We start from the raw sequence: 20,549 nt of genomic DNA on the forward strand, positions 1-20,549 counted from the left end.
GTGCGAGATCCGACCTTAGGAGGGGTTTAAAAAGGCAGTGTCAAGCACTCGTCCACAATGAGCGCCCGAATGTTTCGGACTTTTAGGGCCGACCTCCGTCACTCGGGGCAGACCCGCCCCCCTCGGCTGCACGTACAGCGACGCCTCCCGGATCGATGAGCCACTGGGGTCCGGGGACTGCGGCCTGCAGCTGTCCGAGTCTTCACGGAGCCGCTCGCGCCTGACAGGGCGCCGATCTACCTCCGCCGCGGGACCGCTAGTCTCTAGAACCACTCCGACGGACAGCAATGAGGGAGGGGGACCAAAAGTGCTGCTCTGATGGAGGATAATGAGAGGATTATCTGTGGTGCCGACAGAGCTGGGGAATCAAGCGGCCATCGTCGCTGCCTGCAAGCTCCGCCCCCCTAAACTTAAAAATAGTTAACAAATAAAAATGATTTCCCATTTAAAAAGCAGTATAACAATGCCACATTCTCAAAAATTGCTTCAGAAAAAGAATTATAGCAGTATAGCCTCACTATGCGAGATTGCAAATCTACAAAAAAAGACTTTAAACAAACCACTAAATACTGCAATCAAAGTAAGTTTGACACTAAAGGAAAGCTAACAAAAATAATAAACAACTAATACTATGATAAGAAAACAAATAATTAAAACTATATTACATGTTTAGTTCTCGAGCATACAGATACATTCTCTACAACAAATGAAAATATGCCAAAAAGAAAAGGAAATAAAAAAAACAGAAATCAAAATACTCGAAATACAAAAAAGACCACCTCAAAAGTAAGTATTGTAACCAAAGCACAACTCAAAAAAAAAAGTAAACTTTACATTAAAAAATTAGCCAATACTATATGAACACATTTTTCCTATCTGCAGACTGCTTCGTAAGACAAGTGAGCTAAATATACTACACAGAACAGCAAACAATACATATACAACTAAAGCGAAGTAAAGGTAACAATCACAATATAAGTCAAAAGTGCAGCTGCAATGGAAAAAATGTTGAAAAAATATTATCTCATATTTTATTTTGTTTTCAAGAATATATATTTTATTTGCTCTAAAACCCACAGATGAAGTGTAGGAAACAGGAAAGTACATACAATCCCAAAAAGGGAAAGGGAAGCTAATATTACATTCTAGAGGATTTACTTGTATAGTAAGGACAGTACCACACTAGAAATGCCCTAAATATTATTCCAACTCATGCTGTGGTAGGGCTATCACTAAATATGAAATAGTTGAAAGAATTAGGGAAAATGAACGTCATCCTAAAATTACTGAACTAGAAGTCAGAAATATTTTGCAAGTCCTGAAAGAGGCCAGTATGACGCCAAAAGAGCCTATAGGAATGATACTTAAAAATATAATACCAAGCATTCCTGAACAAGCAACAGGCCAACTCCTGGTATACCAATCCTATAAAGATTAATTGGCAGAACATGTAGCACAGCTAGGGAAAAACTATTTGCTCCTAAACAATAAGAATATTCAGATATACCCCTTTACTTTCTAATCACACATTAAGTATACTCTTTTTTATGTTTCACCTACACAGCCCTTGCTCTGTGCTTGCGAAATCTCTTGTTACGAAAAAGAAAGACATCTTAGAAGGTATTTAGAGCCCACCCATTACTTACCTTTACTTACCATTGGTTGGCTCCCCCGTCATTCTTGTTCCCTTGCTTGTTATTGGTCAGCACTTCCTCCTCACCTCATGCTTCCTCCTGAAGCTTTGTGTGTGTGTGCATGCCATGGAGCATGAATCAAGTACTGCTTCTTGTCTGAGCGTGCGTGCGTGCCTGCAGAGGTACTGTTTTACTCTTTGTAGTGTAGCACTCCATTTGAGTGCATCGATTTGCCGGCTGTATCTGGCTGCCCTCCCCACCCGCATTCAGTGCTGCTTCCCCTGTCTTGTTTCTTGCCCCGTCCACAGATTCCCTCTCCCATACCCCTTCACTGCTTTTCCCTTCTTTGCTTTCCTCCCCGTAGCCACCTCCAACTGTCTTTTCCCAGCCCGTTTTTGTTGCTACTTTTTCTGTGTTTCCCCCACGTCCCTCCTGTTGTTGCTTGCCCCCTCTCACATCCCATTTCTTGCCCTGTCCACAGATAACCTCTTCCCGAAACAGTCACTACTTTTCCCTTCGTTGCTTGCCTCCCTCGTAGCCACCTTTATTGCCTGTCTGCTCCCCAGTCCATTTTTCCTCCCCATAACACACCCACCCCATCTGTTTTTCTTCTGCCCCATCCGTTTCTTCTTCCATCCGTTTCTTTGTTCCCCACCCACTTGACCCATCTATTTCTTCTTCCCCCCCCCACCCAACCCATCCGTTTCTTCTTCATCTGTTTCTTCTTCCCCGACCCATCTGCCCCATCCGTTTCTTCTTCCCATCCGTTTCTTCTTCCCCTACCCACCCACCCCATCCGTTTCTTCTTCCACCCGCCGCACCCGTTTCTTCTTCCCCCCACCCACCCGCCCCATCCGTTTCTTCTTCCCCCCACCCACCCGCCCCATCCGTTTCTTCTTCCCCCCCACCCACCCGCCCCATCCGTTTCTTCTTCCCCCCCACCCACCCGCCCCATCCGTTTCTTCTTCCCCCCACCCGCCCGCCCCATCCGTTTCTTCTCCCCCCCCCACCCGCCCCATCCGTTTCTTCTTCCCCCCACCCACTCGCCCCATCCGTTTCTTCTTCCCCCCACAACCCGCCCCATCCGTTTCTTCTTCCTCCACCCACCCGCCCCATCCGTTTCTTCTTCACCTACCCACCCGCCCCATCCGTTTCTTCTTCACCCGTCCCATCCGTTTCTTCTTCCCTCACCCGCCCGCCCCATCCGTTTCTTTTTCCCCCACCCGCCCGCCCCATCCATTTCTTCTTCCCCCACCCGCCCGCCCCATCCATTTCTTCTTCCCCCACCCGCCCGCCCCATCCATTTCTTCTTCCCCCACCCGCCCGCCCCATCCATTTCTTCTTCCCCCACCCGCCCGCCCCATCCATTTCTTCTTCCCCCACCCGCCCGCCCCATCCATTTCTTCTTCCCCCACCCGCCCGCCCCATCCATTTCTTCTTCCCCCACCCGCCCGCCCCATCCATTTCTTCTTCCCCCACCTGCCCGCCCCATCCATTTCTTCTTCCCCCACCCGCCCGCACCATCCATTTCTTCTTCCCCCCACCCGCCTGCCCCATCCATTTCTTCCTCCCCCACCCGTCCGCCCCATCCATTTCTTCTTCCCCCACCCGCCCCATCCGTTTCTTCTTCCCCCACCCACCCGCCCCATCGGTTTCTTCTTCCCCCACCCGCCCACCCACCGATTCCTTTCTTCTTCCCCCACCCGGCCGCCCCATCCGTTTCTTCTTCCCCCACCCGGCCGCCCCATCCGTTTCTTCTTCCCCCACCCGCCCGCCCCATCCGTTTCTTCTTCCCCCACCCGCCCGCCCCATCCGTTTCTTCTTCCCCCACCCGCCCGCCCCATCCGTTTCTTCTTCCCCCACCCGCCCTCCCCATCCGTTTCTTCTTCCCCCACCCGCCCGCCCCATCCGTTTCTTCTTCCCCCACCCGCCCGCCCCATCCGTTTCTTCTTTCCCCCACCCGCCCGCCCCATCCGTTTCTTCTTCCCCCACCCGCCCGCCCCATCCGTTTCTTCTTCCCCCACCCGCCCGCCCCATCCGTTTCTTCTTCCCCCACCCGCCCGCCCCATCCGTTTCTTCCTTCCCCACCCGCCCGCCCCATCCGTTTCTTCTTCCCCCACCCGCCCGCCCCATCCGTTTCTTCTTCCCCCACCCGCCCGCCCCATCCGTTTCTTCTTCCCCCACCCAGCCGCCCCATCTGTTTCTTCTTCCCCCTCCCACCCGCCTCATCTGTTTCTTCTTCCCCTACCCACCCACCCCATCTGTTTCTTCTCTATGCCTTTCTTCTCTCCCACCCACCTGCCCGCCCCATGCCTTTCTTCTCTCCCACCCGCCCGCCCCATGCCTTTCTTATCTCCCACCCACCCGCCCCATGCCTTTCTTATCTCCCCCCCACCCGCCCCATCCGTTTCTTCTTTCCCCCACCCACTCGCCCCATCCGTTTCTTCTTCCCCCCACCCACCCGCCCCATCCGTTTCTTCTTCCTCCACCCACCCGCCCCATCCGTTTCTTCTTCACCTACCCACCCGCCCCATCCGTTTCTTCTTCACCCGTCCCATCCGTTTCTTCTTCCCTCACCCGCCCGCCCCATCCGTTTCTTTTTCCCCCACCCGCCCGCCCCATCCATTTCTTCTTCCCCCAACCGCCCGCCCCATCCATTTCTTCTTCCCCCACCCGCCCGCCCCATCCATTTCTTCTTCCCCCACCCGCCCGCCCCATCCATTTCTTCTTCCCCCACCCGCCCGCCCCATCCATTTCTTCTTCCCCCACCCGCCCGCCCCATCCATTTCTTCTTCCCCCACCCGCCCGCCCCATCCATTTCTTCTTCCCCCACCCGCCCGCCCCATCCATTTCTTCTTCCCCCACCTGCCAGCCCCATCCATTTCTTCTTCCCCCACTGGCCCACCCCATCCATTTCTTCTTCCCCCACCCGCCCGCCCCATCCATTTCTTCTTCCCCCACCCGCCTGCCCCATCCATTTCTTCTTCCCCCACCTGTCCGCCCCATCCATTTCTTCTTCCCCCACCCGCCTGCCCCATCCATTTCTTCTTCCCCCACCCGTCCGCCCCATCCATTTCTTCTTCCCCCACCCGCCCCATCCGTTTCTTCTTCCCCCACCCACCCGCCCCATCCGTTTCTTCTTCCCCCACCCACCCGCCCCATCCGTTTCTTCTTCCCCCACCCACCCGCCCCATCCGTTTCTTCTTCCCCCACCCACCCGCCCCATCCGTTTCTTCTTCCCCCACCCGCCCACCCACCCGATTCCTTTCTTCTTCCCCCACCCGCCCGCCCCATCCGTTTCTTCTTCCCCACCCGCCCGCCCCATCCGTTTCTTCTTCCCCCACCCGCCCGCCCCATCCGTTTCTTCTTTCCCCCACCCGCCCGCCCCATCCGTTTCTTCTTCCCCCCACCCGCCCGCCCCATCCGTTTCTTCTTCCCCCCACCCGCCCGCCCCATCCGTTTCTTCTTCCCCCCACCCGCCCCATCCGTTTCTTCTTCCCCCACCCGCCCGCCCCATTTGTTTCTTCTTCCCCCACCCGCCCGCCCCATCCGTTTCTTCTTCCCCCACCCGCCCGCCCCATCCGTTTCTTCTTCCCCCACCCGCCCGCCCCATCCGTTTCTTCTTCCCCCACCCGCCCGCCCCATCCGTTTCTTCTTCCCCCACCCAGCCACCCCATCTGTTTCTTCTCTATGCCTTTCTTCTCTCCCACCCGCCCGCCCCATGCCTTTCTTATCTCCCACCCACCCGCCCCATGCCTTTCTTCTCTCCCACCCACCCGCCCCATGCCTTTCTTCTCTCCCACCCGCCCGATCCGTTTCTTCTTCCCCCACCCGCCCGCCCCATCCGTTTCTTCTTCCCCCACCCGCCCGCCCCATCCGTTTCTTCTTTCCCCACCCGCCCGCCCCATCCGTTTCTTCTTTCCCCCACCCGCCCGCCCCATCCGTTTCTTCTTCCCCCCACCCGCCCGCCCCATCCGTTTCTTCTTCCCCCCACCCGCCCGCCCCATCCGTTTCTTCTTCCCCCCACCCGCCCGCCCCATCCGTTTCTTCTTCCCCCCACCCGCCCGCCCCATCCGTTTCTTCTTCCCCCCACCCGCCCGCCCCATCCGTTTCTTCTTCCCCCCACCCGCCCGCCCCATCCGTTTCTTCTTCCCCCACCCGCCCGCCCCATCCGTTTCTTCTTCCCCCACCCGCCCGCCCCATCCGTTTCTTCTTCCCCCACCCGCCCGCCCCATCCGTTTCTTCTTCCCCCACCCGCCCGCCCCATCCGTTTCTTCTTCCCCCACCCAGCCGCCCCATCTGTTTCTTCTTCCAATTCTGTTTCTTCTTCCCCTACCCACCCACCCCATCTGTTTCTTCTCTATGCCTTTCTTCTCTCCCACCCGCCTGCCCGCCCCATGCCTTTCTTCTCTCCCACCCGCCCCATGCCTTTCTTATCTCCCACCCACCCGCCCCATGCCTTTCTTATCTCCCACCCACCCGCCCCATGCCTTTCTTCTCTCCCACCCACCCGCCCCATGCCTTTCTTCTCTCCCACCCACCCGCCCCATGCCTTTCTTCTCTCCCACTCACCCGCCCCATGCCTTTCTTCTCTCCCACTCGCCCGCCCCATGCCTTTCTTCTCTCCCACTCGCCCGCCCCATGCCTTTCTTCTCTCCCACCCACCCGCCCCATGTCTTTCTTCTCTCCCACCCACCCGCCCCATGTCTTTCTTCTCTCTAGCCCACCCGCCCAATGTCTTTCTTCTCTTCCACCTGCCCGCCCAATGCCTTTCTTCTCTACATGCCTTTCTTCTCTCCCAACTACCCGCTGGCCGTTTCTTCTCACATCGTTTCTTCTCTCCCACCCGCCTGCCCCATCCGTTTCTTCTCTACCACCCATCTGCCCCATCCGTTCCTTCTCTCCCACCCGCCCGCCTCATCAGTCTTCCAACCTGCCTGCCCCATCCGTTTTTTCTCTCCCACCCGCCTGCCCTGCTCCGGCAGGGTTTCCAGTGGTCTTCATCACCCCAGTGTTGGATGGAGAGATGACAGAAGGGTGTCATGCGGGCTTGTAAAGCAAAGCTCCTTCACTCCACCTCCGTTCTAATCGCCATCTTAGACATGCATATTTTACTTCAGATCTCCATGTCTGCACTACTTAATCAGTTACCAACTTATTTATGAGTATAACCCTTACAAAATCTCAACAGGTGAAATGTTAACTCATTGCTAAGTTGTAGGTTAGGGTTTACAGATAATTACCTTTGTGTCATCACAACCAAACTGTCCCCTCCGCTATGTGGGTAATCTTTGCACCTTCCTGGTCGTTCATAATTTTCCAAAAGTTAGACTTTTTTTATTTAGCTAGGGGAGAAAAAAGTTTGAGTAACCTAAAACGACCTTTCACATATTTAGCCAGGTATCCAGGAAGTTTGCTTGACTTCCTGGAGAGAGATTTGCACAGCCAGTCACGCTAGTAGGGTAACAGTCCATCTTGGCGAGAACAGATTTCAATGATTCCTTCACCATTTGTATCCAGAGTTCTTGGATCTTTTCTTATATGCATGCTTCTTTCTCTTGTCTCATCCTCAGCAGCTGTAGTCCAAAGACAATTTCAGAATAGTCTTCATCTTGATGCATTAAATCTAGTTGTTGAGCTGTATGTTGCTTTAGTCACAAGTCTTTATTACACACTGGTGATTTACTAACTATTTTAATCTCCACAATCTAGACCATCTTTCACCGCTAGAAATTATAAAAATAACCACCCTCATATAAATCCTGTTAAGCCATGTTATTTTGTAACACCTGGGGTTATAGAAGTGTATTCATTAAAAAGAGGCTTCAAGATCTTTCTGAAACATAGAACACAGGATTCAGATCCTAGGGATAAAGGCAATGAGTTGCAGATTTTTTGCAGCAGTTTTGTAGAATGCTATGTCACCATAGAAGGCAGTTTTATTTATCTGGGGAAAGAATGGAGTAAAAAGTTGAAAGAACAAAGGTTTCTAGTGGAATTGTACCACAATAATATGGACAGAAGAAACATTGGAGGGCTTCTGTAAATGGCCTTGGGCAAAATGATCATGATTTGAAAGTAAATCTGTGACTTGCAGGTAGCAATGAAGAGATCTCAAGATGAGAATACAGGAGCAGCAGAGTTCTCATAGGTTAGTGAACTGCGTTTACTTGTACTTCTGTACTACTATTGTAGTGCTACTAAACTTACTCTAAAATGCAGTTTATGAATAGCGCCTTGAGTTCAGCTTGAGGAGTAGGGACTTCACAATGATGGTATCTGATGATCGTATCGCCAAAATAAGGCTCCGAGTTTATCACAAAGTTCCATATTGGGGCGAATGGTGAATCTTGTTTGAAAACAATTTGATAGGTTTTGCAAACATTTTTTAAGGCTAGGCAGTGGACTATGGACAACTGCTCCTGAAAATGTTTTTGTCAATATTCACAAAGGGGAATTAGTCTCTTGAGGAGCCCTTCTTGTTTACGACTGGCTTACCACTACCTTTGTGTTGTTGATAAAGTATTAATGTTTTGTGACTGGATTTCGGTTGCAAAACATTAATATGTCCAATTCTATTTGCCTTTTGGAAGGGACACTGTAAGCACTCCGCTTCTGAATAGCGAATCAGTATGTAGTCGCAAACCCAAATTGCCATTAGGTCACATGTTACTGAATCGTAATTTGTGTTTGGTACCTACTAAAAGGTCATTTTACAGCAGCAAATGGTACGAATTTGGGAATTAGACCCTTAGTGACTGCAAAACGCCTAAGTACCTTTGGCCTTTAGTAAGCATAATTTTAGAACGGTCTCTGGGATAAAGTCAATGTTTTTGGAATGCACCCATCTTCTACCATCACCTGATACAGTGTTTTCAAAAGAACGATGCTCCTGTGCACATGGGTAAGGAGGGATGTATGACCTGGAACTTAAAATGTTGGAGTTCTTCTTGAAGAAACCTCTGGTAGGTAAAAGGAAACTGAGCGGAATAAAATATTTTTTTTATGTTAGTGTTCCCTTTTAAGGATATTGAATGTTGTACAACAGAGTAACGTTTTTTTCTCTTATCAACAGCACTTTCACTTCTGGAATATGTACCATTCCAGCTACAACTCACTTTTAATCTCTCACCCCCTTTGTCCATAGTGCTGCTGTATCATATTTCCCAGATTATATGGTCCACGAAGAGTCAAAGGTTGAGGAGTCTGACAGCAAGTATGAAAGCCGTAGAGGGCCATTTGATTTTGATATGAAGACATCTTGGCAGAGAGATGCAGATGACAATGAAAAAGAAAATGAAGGAGACAAAAAGGTACTGTTTTCAGTTTTTAGTATACTCTGATAAATTTACTAGGTTTGTCGATTAACAAAAGCATTTGGTTAGTGGAAGCAGTACTATAGCGTTACTCTTCTATGTAATCTTACATGCACTTCCAACTTCCTATTAGATAACCTTTTTAGATGTTTTGGGGCAATTTCACAAAGATATATAAAAGAGTTCTAAAGGACTATTACTTTATTACCTAGAAAGTGCCTTTGTGAATAGGACCTAATATGTCCATGTACCCATACCAGCGTATTGTACACTAGCAATGTTTGCAAGACCAGAAGATTGTGTGTTAATCTGTCTATATCAACTGTCAGGAAGTTTATTAAATCAGAATGCCTTGATTTCAGTGGAATATATCAACAACTGAATACGAGCAGTTTTCAGCTATGGACCATCTCAACGCTACCCTTGACACCTCTTTTACTCCGCCGACTCCTTCCTACTGTTGTGGATCTTTGGTGCAAAAAAAGGGTTTGAAAGCTGTATATGAATAGGTGGTTACTCCAGTATTGGAGCTTTCATAGATTCACATGCCTGAATCATTCCCCGTCGTCGAGACGGGAGTCTCCGGTATATAAAAAAGCAATGCTTAGTTAGATAGCAATCTGAAAAGAGGCCCTAGGTCCATTTCCCTTTTGCAACCCATAACCTTCGTTATGTAAAAGAGACCAAGCTTGTCCCTGAACCAATCAGAGGCCCTCACCCTCTAGAACACTCCTGAGAGAACCTTTTGCCTCTCAGATTTTCTACCGCACGTTGTGCTAGGGAGTCTCCTTTGAGCTCTGCTCAAACTCTGCTTTTTCAACCTCATTTGAGAACTTTTTTTTTTTTACATTTATCTGGATTTCATACTACTCTGGACTGTCTTCATCTACATTCTTTAGAGAACCCTGGGTCCATTTCCCTTTTGCAACCTATAACCTTCGTTATGTAAAAGAGACCAAGCTTGTCCCTGAACCAATCAGAGGCCCTCACCCTCTAGAACACTCCTGAGAGAACCTTTTGCCTCTCAGATTTTCTACCGCACGTTGTGCTAGGGAGTCTCCTTTGAGCTCTACTCAAACTCTGCTTTTTCAACCTCATTTGAGAACTTTGTTTTTTTACATTTATCTGGATTTCATACTACTCTGGACTGTCTTCATCCACATTCTTTAGAGAATGTCTGGAAAGGAGAAGAAAGGTTTATTTAGAGCCTGTGCCACTTGTTCCAAGAAGAGGCTCTATACTGATGACTCTCATACTGACTGCATTTACTGTCTATGCCCAGATTACCAGGCAAAAGAATGTAAGGTATGTAGCACTTTTTCAAGTAAGACTCTGAGGGATCGTGAAGGGAGCCTTTTGATATGGCTTCAAAAGCTAAAGGCCAGAAAGGAGGTTATCTCCAGTGATAGTGATGAGGCTTCCTTCTCAACATCTAAGAGATCTCAAAAGAGAAGAAAGTTTCCTCATACTCATTCCTCAGAAGAACGTCCTGAGAAGGCCCTGAAAAAGACCACTCATAGGTCTTCTGGGGTCAGTCCTTCAAAATCTCCTCAAGCTGTGGAAAAGGAGAGTAAAAGACATGCCTCTGGCGAAAAACCATCAAAAAAGACGAGTTCTGAGCTGTCAAAATCACCTCTTCAGGTCAAAGAACCCTTCAGGAAGCCTGAGGTAGAACCTAAAAAACCTGTGTCGACGAAGAAGTCATCATCGTCGACGAAAAAGATTGAGGTAAAGCTAATATCAAAGCCACCTTCATTGCCTATAACAGTTGCCTCTCCGTCGACGACGTCATCGTCAACGGTGGTGTTGACGCCTGTTACATCGACAACTACTTTAACAGTGACAATGTCGACGACGGGATCGGCGTCGACGGCAAAGACAATGGTGTCGTCGACTGGAACATCGACGACGGTGACTATGTCGTCAACAATGGATACATCTCTACACCTGGTGTCGACGATGGCATCAACGACATTGCTGTCGACGGCGATCACTTCGACGGACTTGTCGACGAGGAAATCTCCAGAAAAGCTGGGAATTGTCAGGAAGAGGAAGATTACACCAGAGATCACCTCCCCAAGCAAAATTGCTCTTCTGGTACCATCACACCTACCTGGACGACTGGTTGGTAAAAGTGCTGTCAGAAACTTCAGCCCAGGTGTCAACTACGGCATGCATACAATTGTTTGCCGGACTGGGGCTGACTTTAATATAGAGAAATCATCCCTTCAACCTTCAAGGAAGATTGCGTTCCTGGGAGCGATTCTGGACACCTCAGTGAACAAGGCATTTCCCTCCATAGAGAGGCAACTGGGTCTCATGTCTCTTGCCAAGAACATAGTGTCTTTCAGTATGCAGGTACAAGTCGCTACTAGTGACAATGTCCTCTTGCATACCTTCCTTTATGCCGACTAAAAATGCATTGATTACAGGAAGAACTGGATCGACAATGGCACTATGGCAGAGGGATACTTCGACGACAGAGTGAAGATCACGCCGGATATGGTGCAAGCAGTAGCATGGTGGACCCACAAAAGGAACATTTCGGTGGGTCTTTCCTTCCTGACCGAATCAGCTTCATTGGTAATTACCACCAATGCATCCCTGGAAGGATTGGGGGCATTCCTTCAGGACCTGTAGGTCAGCGGTTGGTGGAAATTGCAGGAACAACAGCTTCACATCAACTTGCTGGAGCTCAAAGCGGTAGGCTTGGCATTGTTGGCTTACCTACCAAGAATTCAGGGAGCATCTGTTCTGATAAGAACAGACAACACAACTGCGATTTACTATCTCAACAAGCAGGGAGGCACAAGATCACTCTCCCTGTCGCAGGAAGCACAAAAGGTATGGAAGTGGGCTGTTCAACACCGAGTGTCTCTAAAAGCGGAGCATCTTCCAGGAGATCAGAATGTCAAAGCGGATACTCTCAGCAGACTGAAGTCGACCTGCCACGAGTGGGAGGTCAACCAGGACATATTGCAAAGCATCTTCTTCAAGTGGGGAATTCCGACAGTGGATCTGTTTGGGACAGCGCAGAACAAAAAACGTTGGTTCTTCACAAGTTGGCATCACCAGCAGGGATCTTGGGGGAATGCGTTTTTGATGGCATAGTCAGGTGTCTTTGCCTACGCCTTTCCTCAGATTCCCCTCCTACCACGCATTCTCACAAAGATAAAGGAAGAACCGTTCAAAGTAATACTGATAGCTCCGTGGTGGCCCAGGCAACACTGGTTCACAGAGTTGCTCCTACTGTCAGAGGATCATCCGATTTGTCTGCAACCAATACCATCACTCTTGACAATGTTCCGGGGACAAGTGCTTCATCCAGACCCGAAATGGCTCCGCTTAGCGGCCTGGCTCCTGAATACTGCGAATTTCACAACCTAGATATTTCTTCAGAATGCAGAAATATACTAGCAAAGGCCAGAGCGGAAAGTACAAACAGGACTTATAGTATGAAATGGAAGAGATTCTGTTTGTGGTGCCATGAACGTAATATTCATCCTCTAAACTCAGTGGCACATTAAATTATTCCATATATTCTAATTTTAGCAAAATCTGGTTTGGCCCATGCTTCTATTAAAGTACATCTTGCTGCTATTTCTCTCTTTGGACGCAATCCAAAGATGGCCGACTGGTAAAGGGATCTCAAAAGAGCTCCCAGTGATTGGGATCCCCTTTCTGGTCAATATCCCTGTAATCGACAGCCATCGCTGCGAACCGATCTCATAAGAGTAAATGGATTAAGAAAAACAAGAAGAAAAAAAATCGGTAAAAGACCATACCGGAGCTTCTCTCAAGGCGGCATCTCCTCAACGGACTCCAGGACTGGGATGTATATGGACACACGGATGACCAGGGGACGGCGACTGCACTGGCTGAATCGAGGGATCCATCGACAGGGCACTGGAGCAGTGACAGCAGTGGAGATATCGCCCTGAAAGCGTGGAGCTGGTGTGTTCCGGGGGAGATCAGGGAGATCACTAGCTGCTTCACCGGAACTGCGGACAGGGGCTGCCATCGGGGGTTTGAGGAGCGCCGATCGATGCCGGAGGAGGGACAGGACTCCTGGACAGGTACGGGCATCTACTCACATGCAGCGCTGCCCCCCCCTCCCCGCATGTGCCGCAAGGAGATTAGACTAAGACAATAAACGGTCAGGATCATGAGAAAAGGAGAGATGCAGTCCACCTGATCTTAAAATGGCGACCGGAGCGGACATCTAGCTCACGGATTTCTGCACGCTAAACTGATTAACTGATAAACTAGGATTAATGGGACAAACATCTTCATCCTCACCTGCACTATCGTCTTTATCCGCCGAGGAAAACTAAAAAGCGGATCAGGGAAATCAATCTATCTGGAGGGAAAGCTAAAGTATTTCCCGTCTGATCTAAACATGCCGGCCGATACGGATAATTAGTCCGTGTGTACTACAGGTAACCGAGGATTATTTGGGAAATAGTTAAGATCGAGATATCTAGCACTAGCACCACGTTTATAATTGAAGGCTGGGACAAGAATCAGGCCATAAAAAGATATTAGAATAACGAGCATAGCATGATCCGCTCTGCCTGACTTCAAAATGGCGGCCATCGCAGACATAAGCTTGGACCTACAGCAGGGGCTATTTTCAACTAAGGGAGCCAGACACACTGGACATTTCTAATAAATGGAAAGTAAATAGCTATGACAACAACAAGAGAGCAAGTAGACCGGCCCTACTCTCAACAAAGATAGAGATGAAGTAGTGATAATATCAACCAGAGCTAAGAATATTACTGAATAGAGCATCACAGAGAGAGTAAGCATGACAGAATCAACACCAAAGAATTAAGAAACACCCAAGAATCAGTCAGAACGGAACTCAGCAGGGGTGTGGTGACGATAGCTAAGAGAACCAACGCCACGGGAAGATACACAAGTCATCCCACCGGGCCTAAAATACTAAAAATGGATGATACCGATTTAGAGGCCTCAGGCATAAATGCTATGAGCATAAAATACCCATCGCATCTATCCAAAACAGCAGTCAAGAAATTTAAACACAACGTGCTGAGGAAAAACCCATATACTCTGATCTCTGACCCATCGTTCAACATTAACAAAGGCAGAATCGTCAACGATCTAATATTCTTCACCAGAAAAACAGCTATATGGCGCACAGTCATTACAGAGAATCTCAACATAAAAACGATTAACAGGATACCACACGGCACAAAACTAGTGAGCATTCCATCGCCAAGACTGAGAGCTAACCTATGCATAACGCTATACAAGACTGGAATAGTGCTTATACAAGCAACCAATAACGAGCTAAAGAAATTTGACGATATATTCCCCACATTAAAAAAAGGGATAGTGAACCCAAGGGATCAACCACAACTTCAACGTCCTCCGACCGCAAATGTAGATAGTCTAGAAGTCATCAATGCTAACAATACAGACAACAAAGAACCTATGCTAACACAAGACCCACCTACCCGAACGCCACAAGTTGAAATAGATGTCATTAGGCGATCTAGAGAGCTTCCACAGTTTCATCAACGAAAGCAACTAAATGACATAACGGAGACAGGAGACGGCCGGAACAACGAAACCTCAGAGAGGTCAGAAATAGTGGATCTACCTGTTAACACTATGAAGGCACAAACACAGAATGAAGAAAAAACGTGGCCACATCAGGCTGCTACGCCAGCAATTCTAGCGAACGCTGAAAAGAAAATGGCAAAAGACTCTACAGAGAGAAAAGATCTAGCGAGAACTCAGGAGAATACGACACTGCAACAAGAAGACAGAGAAGAACTAACGTTGATTGCACAGAAGAACCTGCTCCCACTGGAGATGCCCTTGCATTGCAACTTGGCAAAAAAGAGGATTATTATGTCAAATGATGTAGAAGATAGCATACAGGCAACACCATCCCGAAGCGATACACAAAGGCTAACCAGGAATACACTTAACGTGAGCCAAGACTACCTAAACGATAAAGTCGAAACTAGGAGACTGAACACCGTGAATACACCAAACCAGAACATGAGAGGAACAATACAGATCCAGACACAAATTAACAGCATGGCACGGGATATCCGGATCACTATGAATACAATAGCAAAAATCCTAGAAATCACGATAGGTACACAATCGAAAGTTGACCGCATCCAAGAATTAATGCTGGAAACACCAGGAATAAGGAAGGAGAAGTCCATGCCCCTGATAGATCGACGTAACAGACCAGAAAGAAATCGAAAAAGGAAGGAGAAGTCCATGCCACTGACAGCCCGGCATAACAGGCCAGAAAGAAACCTTAAGTACATAACAGAAGAAGAAACACTTGCATTATTAAAGACCTACGAGTCGACAGATCAAGATGGAGGAGAAAAAATCAAAACAGTCCCGATCAACATGAATAGAACTTCGAAACAGAATTTTAGGAAACCAAACCCCAACAACCTACAACAAATCCAGTTTTCCACCAACATGAGTGATAGAGAACAAAGCTCTACAAAAAATCATTTGAAATGCTTACTGCTCAACTGCCGGTCCGCAGTAAAACACGAGTCAAACATCGCTGCATTTATTATGAACAAGGAAATTGATCTAGCAATCCTAACAGAAACATGGCTGGCGGAATCATCCTCTCCTTGCATAGATCTACTAGTGCCCCCACACTACAACCTAGTGAGGCTAGATAGACCAAAGAAGAGAGGGGGCGGAATAGCCTGCATCCACCGATCAGAAATGGAAATAAAACAAATACAATCAGATTCTCAGGAATCTTATGAATATCTAGGTCTTAATATAAAGTCAATAAACAATGAAAGATGCACCCTGCACGCTATGTACCACCCTCCAGGAAAGAATGAGATCTTCATTGATCAACTGATGGAAATTATAACTGATAACAATAACATTCACTCTAATAACATATTCTTGGGCGACTTCAACTTGCACTGGGAAGACATGAAAGATAAACAGATCATCGCTCTAAAAGACTTCCTGAATGAACTAAACCTTTCCCAAGTCTGCACACAGCCAACGCACGCAAAAGGAGCCATACTGGACTGGATATTATCTAGAAAAAAGAACATAAGTGTCCAATCAGTCACGCCATGTGATTGGTCGGATCACCAATCTTCCTGATTCCTACACAGGAGAGGAAAAAGAAACCACAGCCCATCATACGCAAAAAGTGGACACGAAATACGAAAGAACCAGAGATGGAGCAATTAGTTAAATATTGTGAGAAAGATCTGAAGCCACCAAACAACCTGAGGAATGTGAATGAACTAACGGAGCACTACACTAAAACTGTAGCCAACATAGTTAACACCACCATGCCACTAAAACTGAAAAGAATCTCGGAAAAAGACAGGAACCCATGGTTTAACGAATCACTGAACGAGGATAGAAGGAAACTAAGAATGGCCGAAAGAAAATGGAGAGACCACCCATCAACTCATGAACTGAATTCACTCAGAAAAATCAGAAACGAATACAACAAAAAGATCCTTAGGGTCAAAAAAGAATTCATTAGATCGGAACTGGATAACGCCAAAAATAGACCACGGAAACTATTTGAAATTCTAAAGCAACAATCTAATAACTTAGCAAAATCAGCTCAAGAAACCACTAAAACACAGCTAAGCTGTGAAGAATTCTCAAAGTTCTTCACCGAGAAGGCCACCAAGCTGGAAATAGAGCTTAAAACGGCAGCAGACCAATTGCACGGAAAACCACAAGATCTGACCATTGCCACAACTTCACTCAACCACAATGAAGCGAAAAATAAAGCGCATTGGGATACCTTCGAGAGTTATGATCAGTCAGTCATCGCCAAAACTCTGGCAGATATCAAACCGAATAACCACTACAATGACCCACTCCCCGCCAAATGTCTACAAAAAGTAAACCACGTCATCGTCCCAATTTGGACTAAAATAATAAACGCCTCCCTATCGCAAGGGATCCTTCCAGACTGCTTGAAAACGGGCCAAGTTGTCCCGATCATCAAGAAACCTACAATGGATCCAGCAGACCCTAACAACTTCCGCCCGGTTACCAATATCCCACTACTGGCCAAACTAATTGAGAAATGCGTACAGAACAAATTGAGCCAACACATCACAAAGTTTAGGTTGCTGGACGACTGTCAATCGGGATTCAGAGCAGGTCACGGCACGGAAACCGCGATCCTGCACATTGTGGACGACGCAGTACAGGCCCTTGACTGCAATAGGACGTGTTTACTAGTCCTCCTTGACCTGTCGGCGGCGTTCGACACCGTAAATCATGAAAAATTGCTGGAAAGAATTCACAACAGGATGGCAATGACAGGTACTGTTTTGAAATGGTTTGAATCATTCCTGCATAACAGATCACAAAGATTTTGGGTCAACCAGATGCTATCCTCGTCATGCTCGAATTCAATCGGAGTGCCCCAAGGATCGACACTATCACCTTCACTTTTCAACTTGTACGTCGAACCCCTGGCAGAAATCCTACGAAACGCTAACATAGCCTATCACATGTACGCGGACGACACGCAAGTATACTTAAACATAGAATCACTGGAAGACGTCAAGTTAATGAATGGAGCACTGAAAATGACATTAAGCTGGCTGACAAGCAATCACCTGAAGCTCAATGCACAAAAAACTGAATTCCTTTTAATTGCTTCCGCAAAGAAGTATCTAGAGGCAAAAGAATGGACCAGTCTGATCACAGCTCTAAACTGCACCCCTACGTTGGTGGATTCAGCGAAATCGTTAGGGATCACATTAGACAAGAACCTAGACATGAAAGCTCACATCAACTCAATGGCAAAGAACGCTCGCTTTCACTTGAACTACCTAAAGAAAGTGAAACCATTCATCGCATCGGCAGACCTCAAACTAGCAATACAATCGTTAGTAATCTCTAGGATTGAATACGGCTGCACATCCCTAGCAGGCCTATCAAAAATCTCTACAGCCCCGCTGAAAGCATGCCTCAATGCGGCAGCTAGACTCATTACCGGATGGAAGAAATTTGACCACATCTCCCCGCATCTGAAAGCATTAAACTGGCTACCATACGAAGCCAGAATCCATTTCAAAATGGCATGTGTCACCCACAAAGCTCTTCACTACAAAACACCTAAATACCTGGCCCAGAAGATTGAGCTGTCTGGAGGAGACAGACCAGTAAGGAGCGCTAATCTGCTGATGCTGAAACCACCTATCTTCAGGAAAAAGAAAACGTATGACAGAGCGTTCACAGGGGCAGCCCCCAGAATATGGAATTCGCTCCCTCCAACTATCAGAATAATTACAGACACGACAAGGTTCAAAAGGGAAACGAAGATCTTCCTAATGAGCAAGTTCCTGACATAAGAAAGATCTGACCTAGCCGTCACCAAGAAACTGGAGGAGATTCAGTCCCCTGAGCCGGGAAGAAGAGTACACTAATAAAGAGCGATGTTGAGCACGCTGTACAGGAATACTGACTATCCCATACAAATCTTTATTCATATGCCAGGAGTTTCTATTGACTTATGCCGATACTACCTCACCTCAACGAGAAATGTTGCTATTTAGTTCGACACTTTTTTACAATATATATATTCGTAACTTCTTGTTATACGACACTTATATACCTCTTCCAATATATCATTGATAATGTTTTTTGTTATTCTAGTATATGACACCCTAGACTTATCTACCTCACTCAATTTAGTAGCTGTAATGGTTCTATATGTGAATTGCATATGTACAGAATGTATAACTGTATGTGAAGCGCTCTGATACCCACGGGTCACGTTCGCGCTATATAAAACTCTCTAAATAAAATAAATAAATAAATACATTTCTCGATATAGAAGAACTTTCTCGGGGCCATCACTGTGGTCTGAAAGAATTATCAAGCAGTTCATGAAATGATTATTTCAGACCTTTCCTCCCATAAGACCTCCTCCACCTCTCTGGCAGTTGAACATTGTTCTATCTCAATTGATAAAGCAGCCCTTCGAACCAATTCACAGCGCGTATCTAAAATTCTTATCCTGGAAAGTAGCTCTTCTAATAGTTCTCACTTCAGCCAGAAGAGTTGGGGAAATACAGGCTCTCACAATACAAAAACAGTTTTTGCAGCTCAAAGGGGACAGGATTGTTCTCAAGACTAATCCGAAATTCATTCCGAAAGTGCCAACGAATTTTTACCTGAATGAACCGCTGATTCTTAAGAGGTTTTTTCCTCAACCGTTAACAGCAGCTGAAAAACGCTCTTCATTAATTAGATGTTCAACGATGTCTGAAGTTCTACTTGCAAAAGACAAGGCCTTTCCGCAAGTCTTCCCAACTGTTTGTTGCTTATAGTGCCCTCAGGAAGGGGTTTCCTTTGTCAAAGAGGGGAATTGCCTGATGATTTTCAAGTGCAATACAGTATTGTCATCAGGCGGTGGGAAAGCCGCTGAATGCACGGGTTCTTGCTCATTCTACAAGAGCAGTGTCCACCTCCACTGCTTTGTTTGCTGGAGTACCTATCCAGGATATTTGCAGAGCTGCTACCTGAAAGAGTACGCATACCTTCACCAGACACTACTGCCTCGATGCAGCTGCAGAGAAGGATGTGGCAGTAGGACAAGCAGTACTGTGGAACATTTTCTTGTGACAGTGAGCCCTCTTTACTATCCCTCCTTCCTTTATGGGTTACATATGCACGTTTTATTGCTGTATATTGTATTTTATGCAATTTGTGATGTTTTTCGATATGTATTTATATACGAAGACTGCTATTATCACACTACATATGTTGCCTAGTTCCAGGTCTTAGGTAACAAAAAATGTGCTATGATTTACTGCTCGCTATTCTGATTCAGGCATGTGAATCTATGTAAGCTCCAATACTGGAGTAAGAAAACAAGTTACTTACCTGTAACTTTAGTTCTCCAGTATTGGAAGCTTTCATAGATTCACATGCGACCCCCTCCCCTGAGAGGCTCACCTTGGATTTAGCACAAAAGGTGTATTAGGCACAAGTGCATGAAAATCTGAGGGGCAAAGGGTTCTCTCAGGAGTGTTCTAGAGGGTGAGGGGCTCTGATTGGTTCAGGGACAAGTTTGGTCTCTTTTACATAACAAAGGTTATGGGTTGCAAAAGGAAATGGGCCTAGGCCTCTTTTCAGTTTGCTATCTAACTAAGCCTTGATTTTTTATATACCGGAGTCTCCCGTCTCGACGACGGGGAATTATTCAGGCATGTGAATCTATGAAAGCTTCCAATACTGCAGAACTAAAATTACAGGTAAGTAACTTGTTTTCTTCTGGGCCACTGACTAAGAAATGTTAGAGGTATCCACTCTCTGGGCAGGGATTCAGAAACCCCAGTGGGGCAGCCCCAAACGAGGAGGTGAAGCTACATCTTTGACACTCCCTTGTGCTAGGGTTAACATATGTACCATGGACATTCCACTTGATAAGGAATGATTGTGTGTCAACTGATTCTGATGTGATCTGACTGTTTCACGAATGTCAGCACAACTCTGCATTATTCTAAAATCTGTACATAGTTGAACAGGTTTAGTATGCAATTACTACTAATCTGATGTTTCAGTAGATTCC

At 47.2% G+C, this 20,549-nt stretch overlaps 1 protein-coding gene across 4 annotated transcripts in view; it reads left to right on the plus strand.

Moving 5' to 3' along the window:
- Positions 1 to 20,549, plus strand: part of C4_1H7orf57 (chromosome 4_1 C7orf57 homolog) — a 249,703-nt gene that overhangs the window by 154,778 nt on the left and 74,376 nt on the right. For all 4 annotated transcript variants that reach the window (XM_078688185.1, XM_078688183.1, XM_078688184.1 and 1 more), the window contains exon 5: positions 8,782 to 8,947. In XM_078688185.1, coding sequence (XP_078544311.1) covers positions 8,782 to 8,947 — 166 coding nt within the window. The remainder of the gene's footprint in view (positions 1 to 8,781; positions 8,948 to 20,549) is intronic.

Source organism: Lissotriton helveticus, chromosome 4_1 (assembly GCF_964261635.1).
Source record: "Lissotriton helveticus chromosome 4_1, aLisHel1.1, whole genome shotgun sequence".
Lineage (NCBI taxonomy): Eukaryota > Metazoa > Chordata > Amphibia > Caudata > Salamandridae > Lissotriton > Lissotriton helveticus.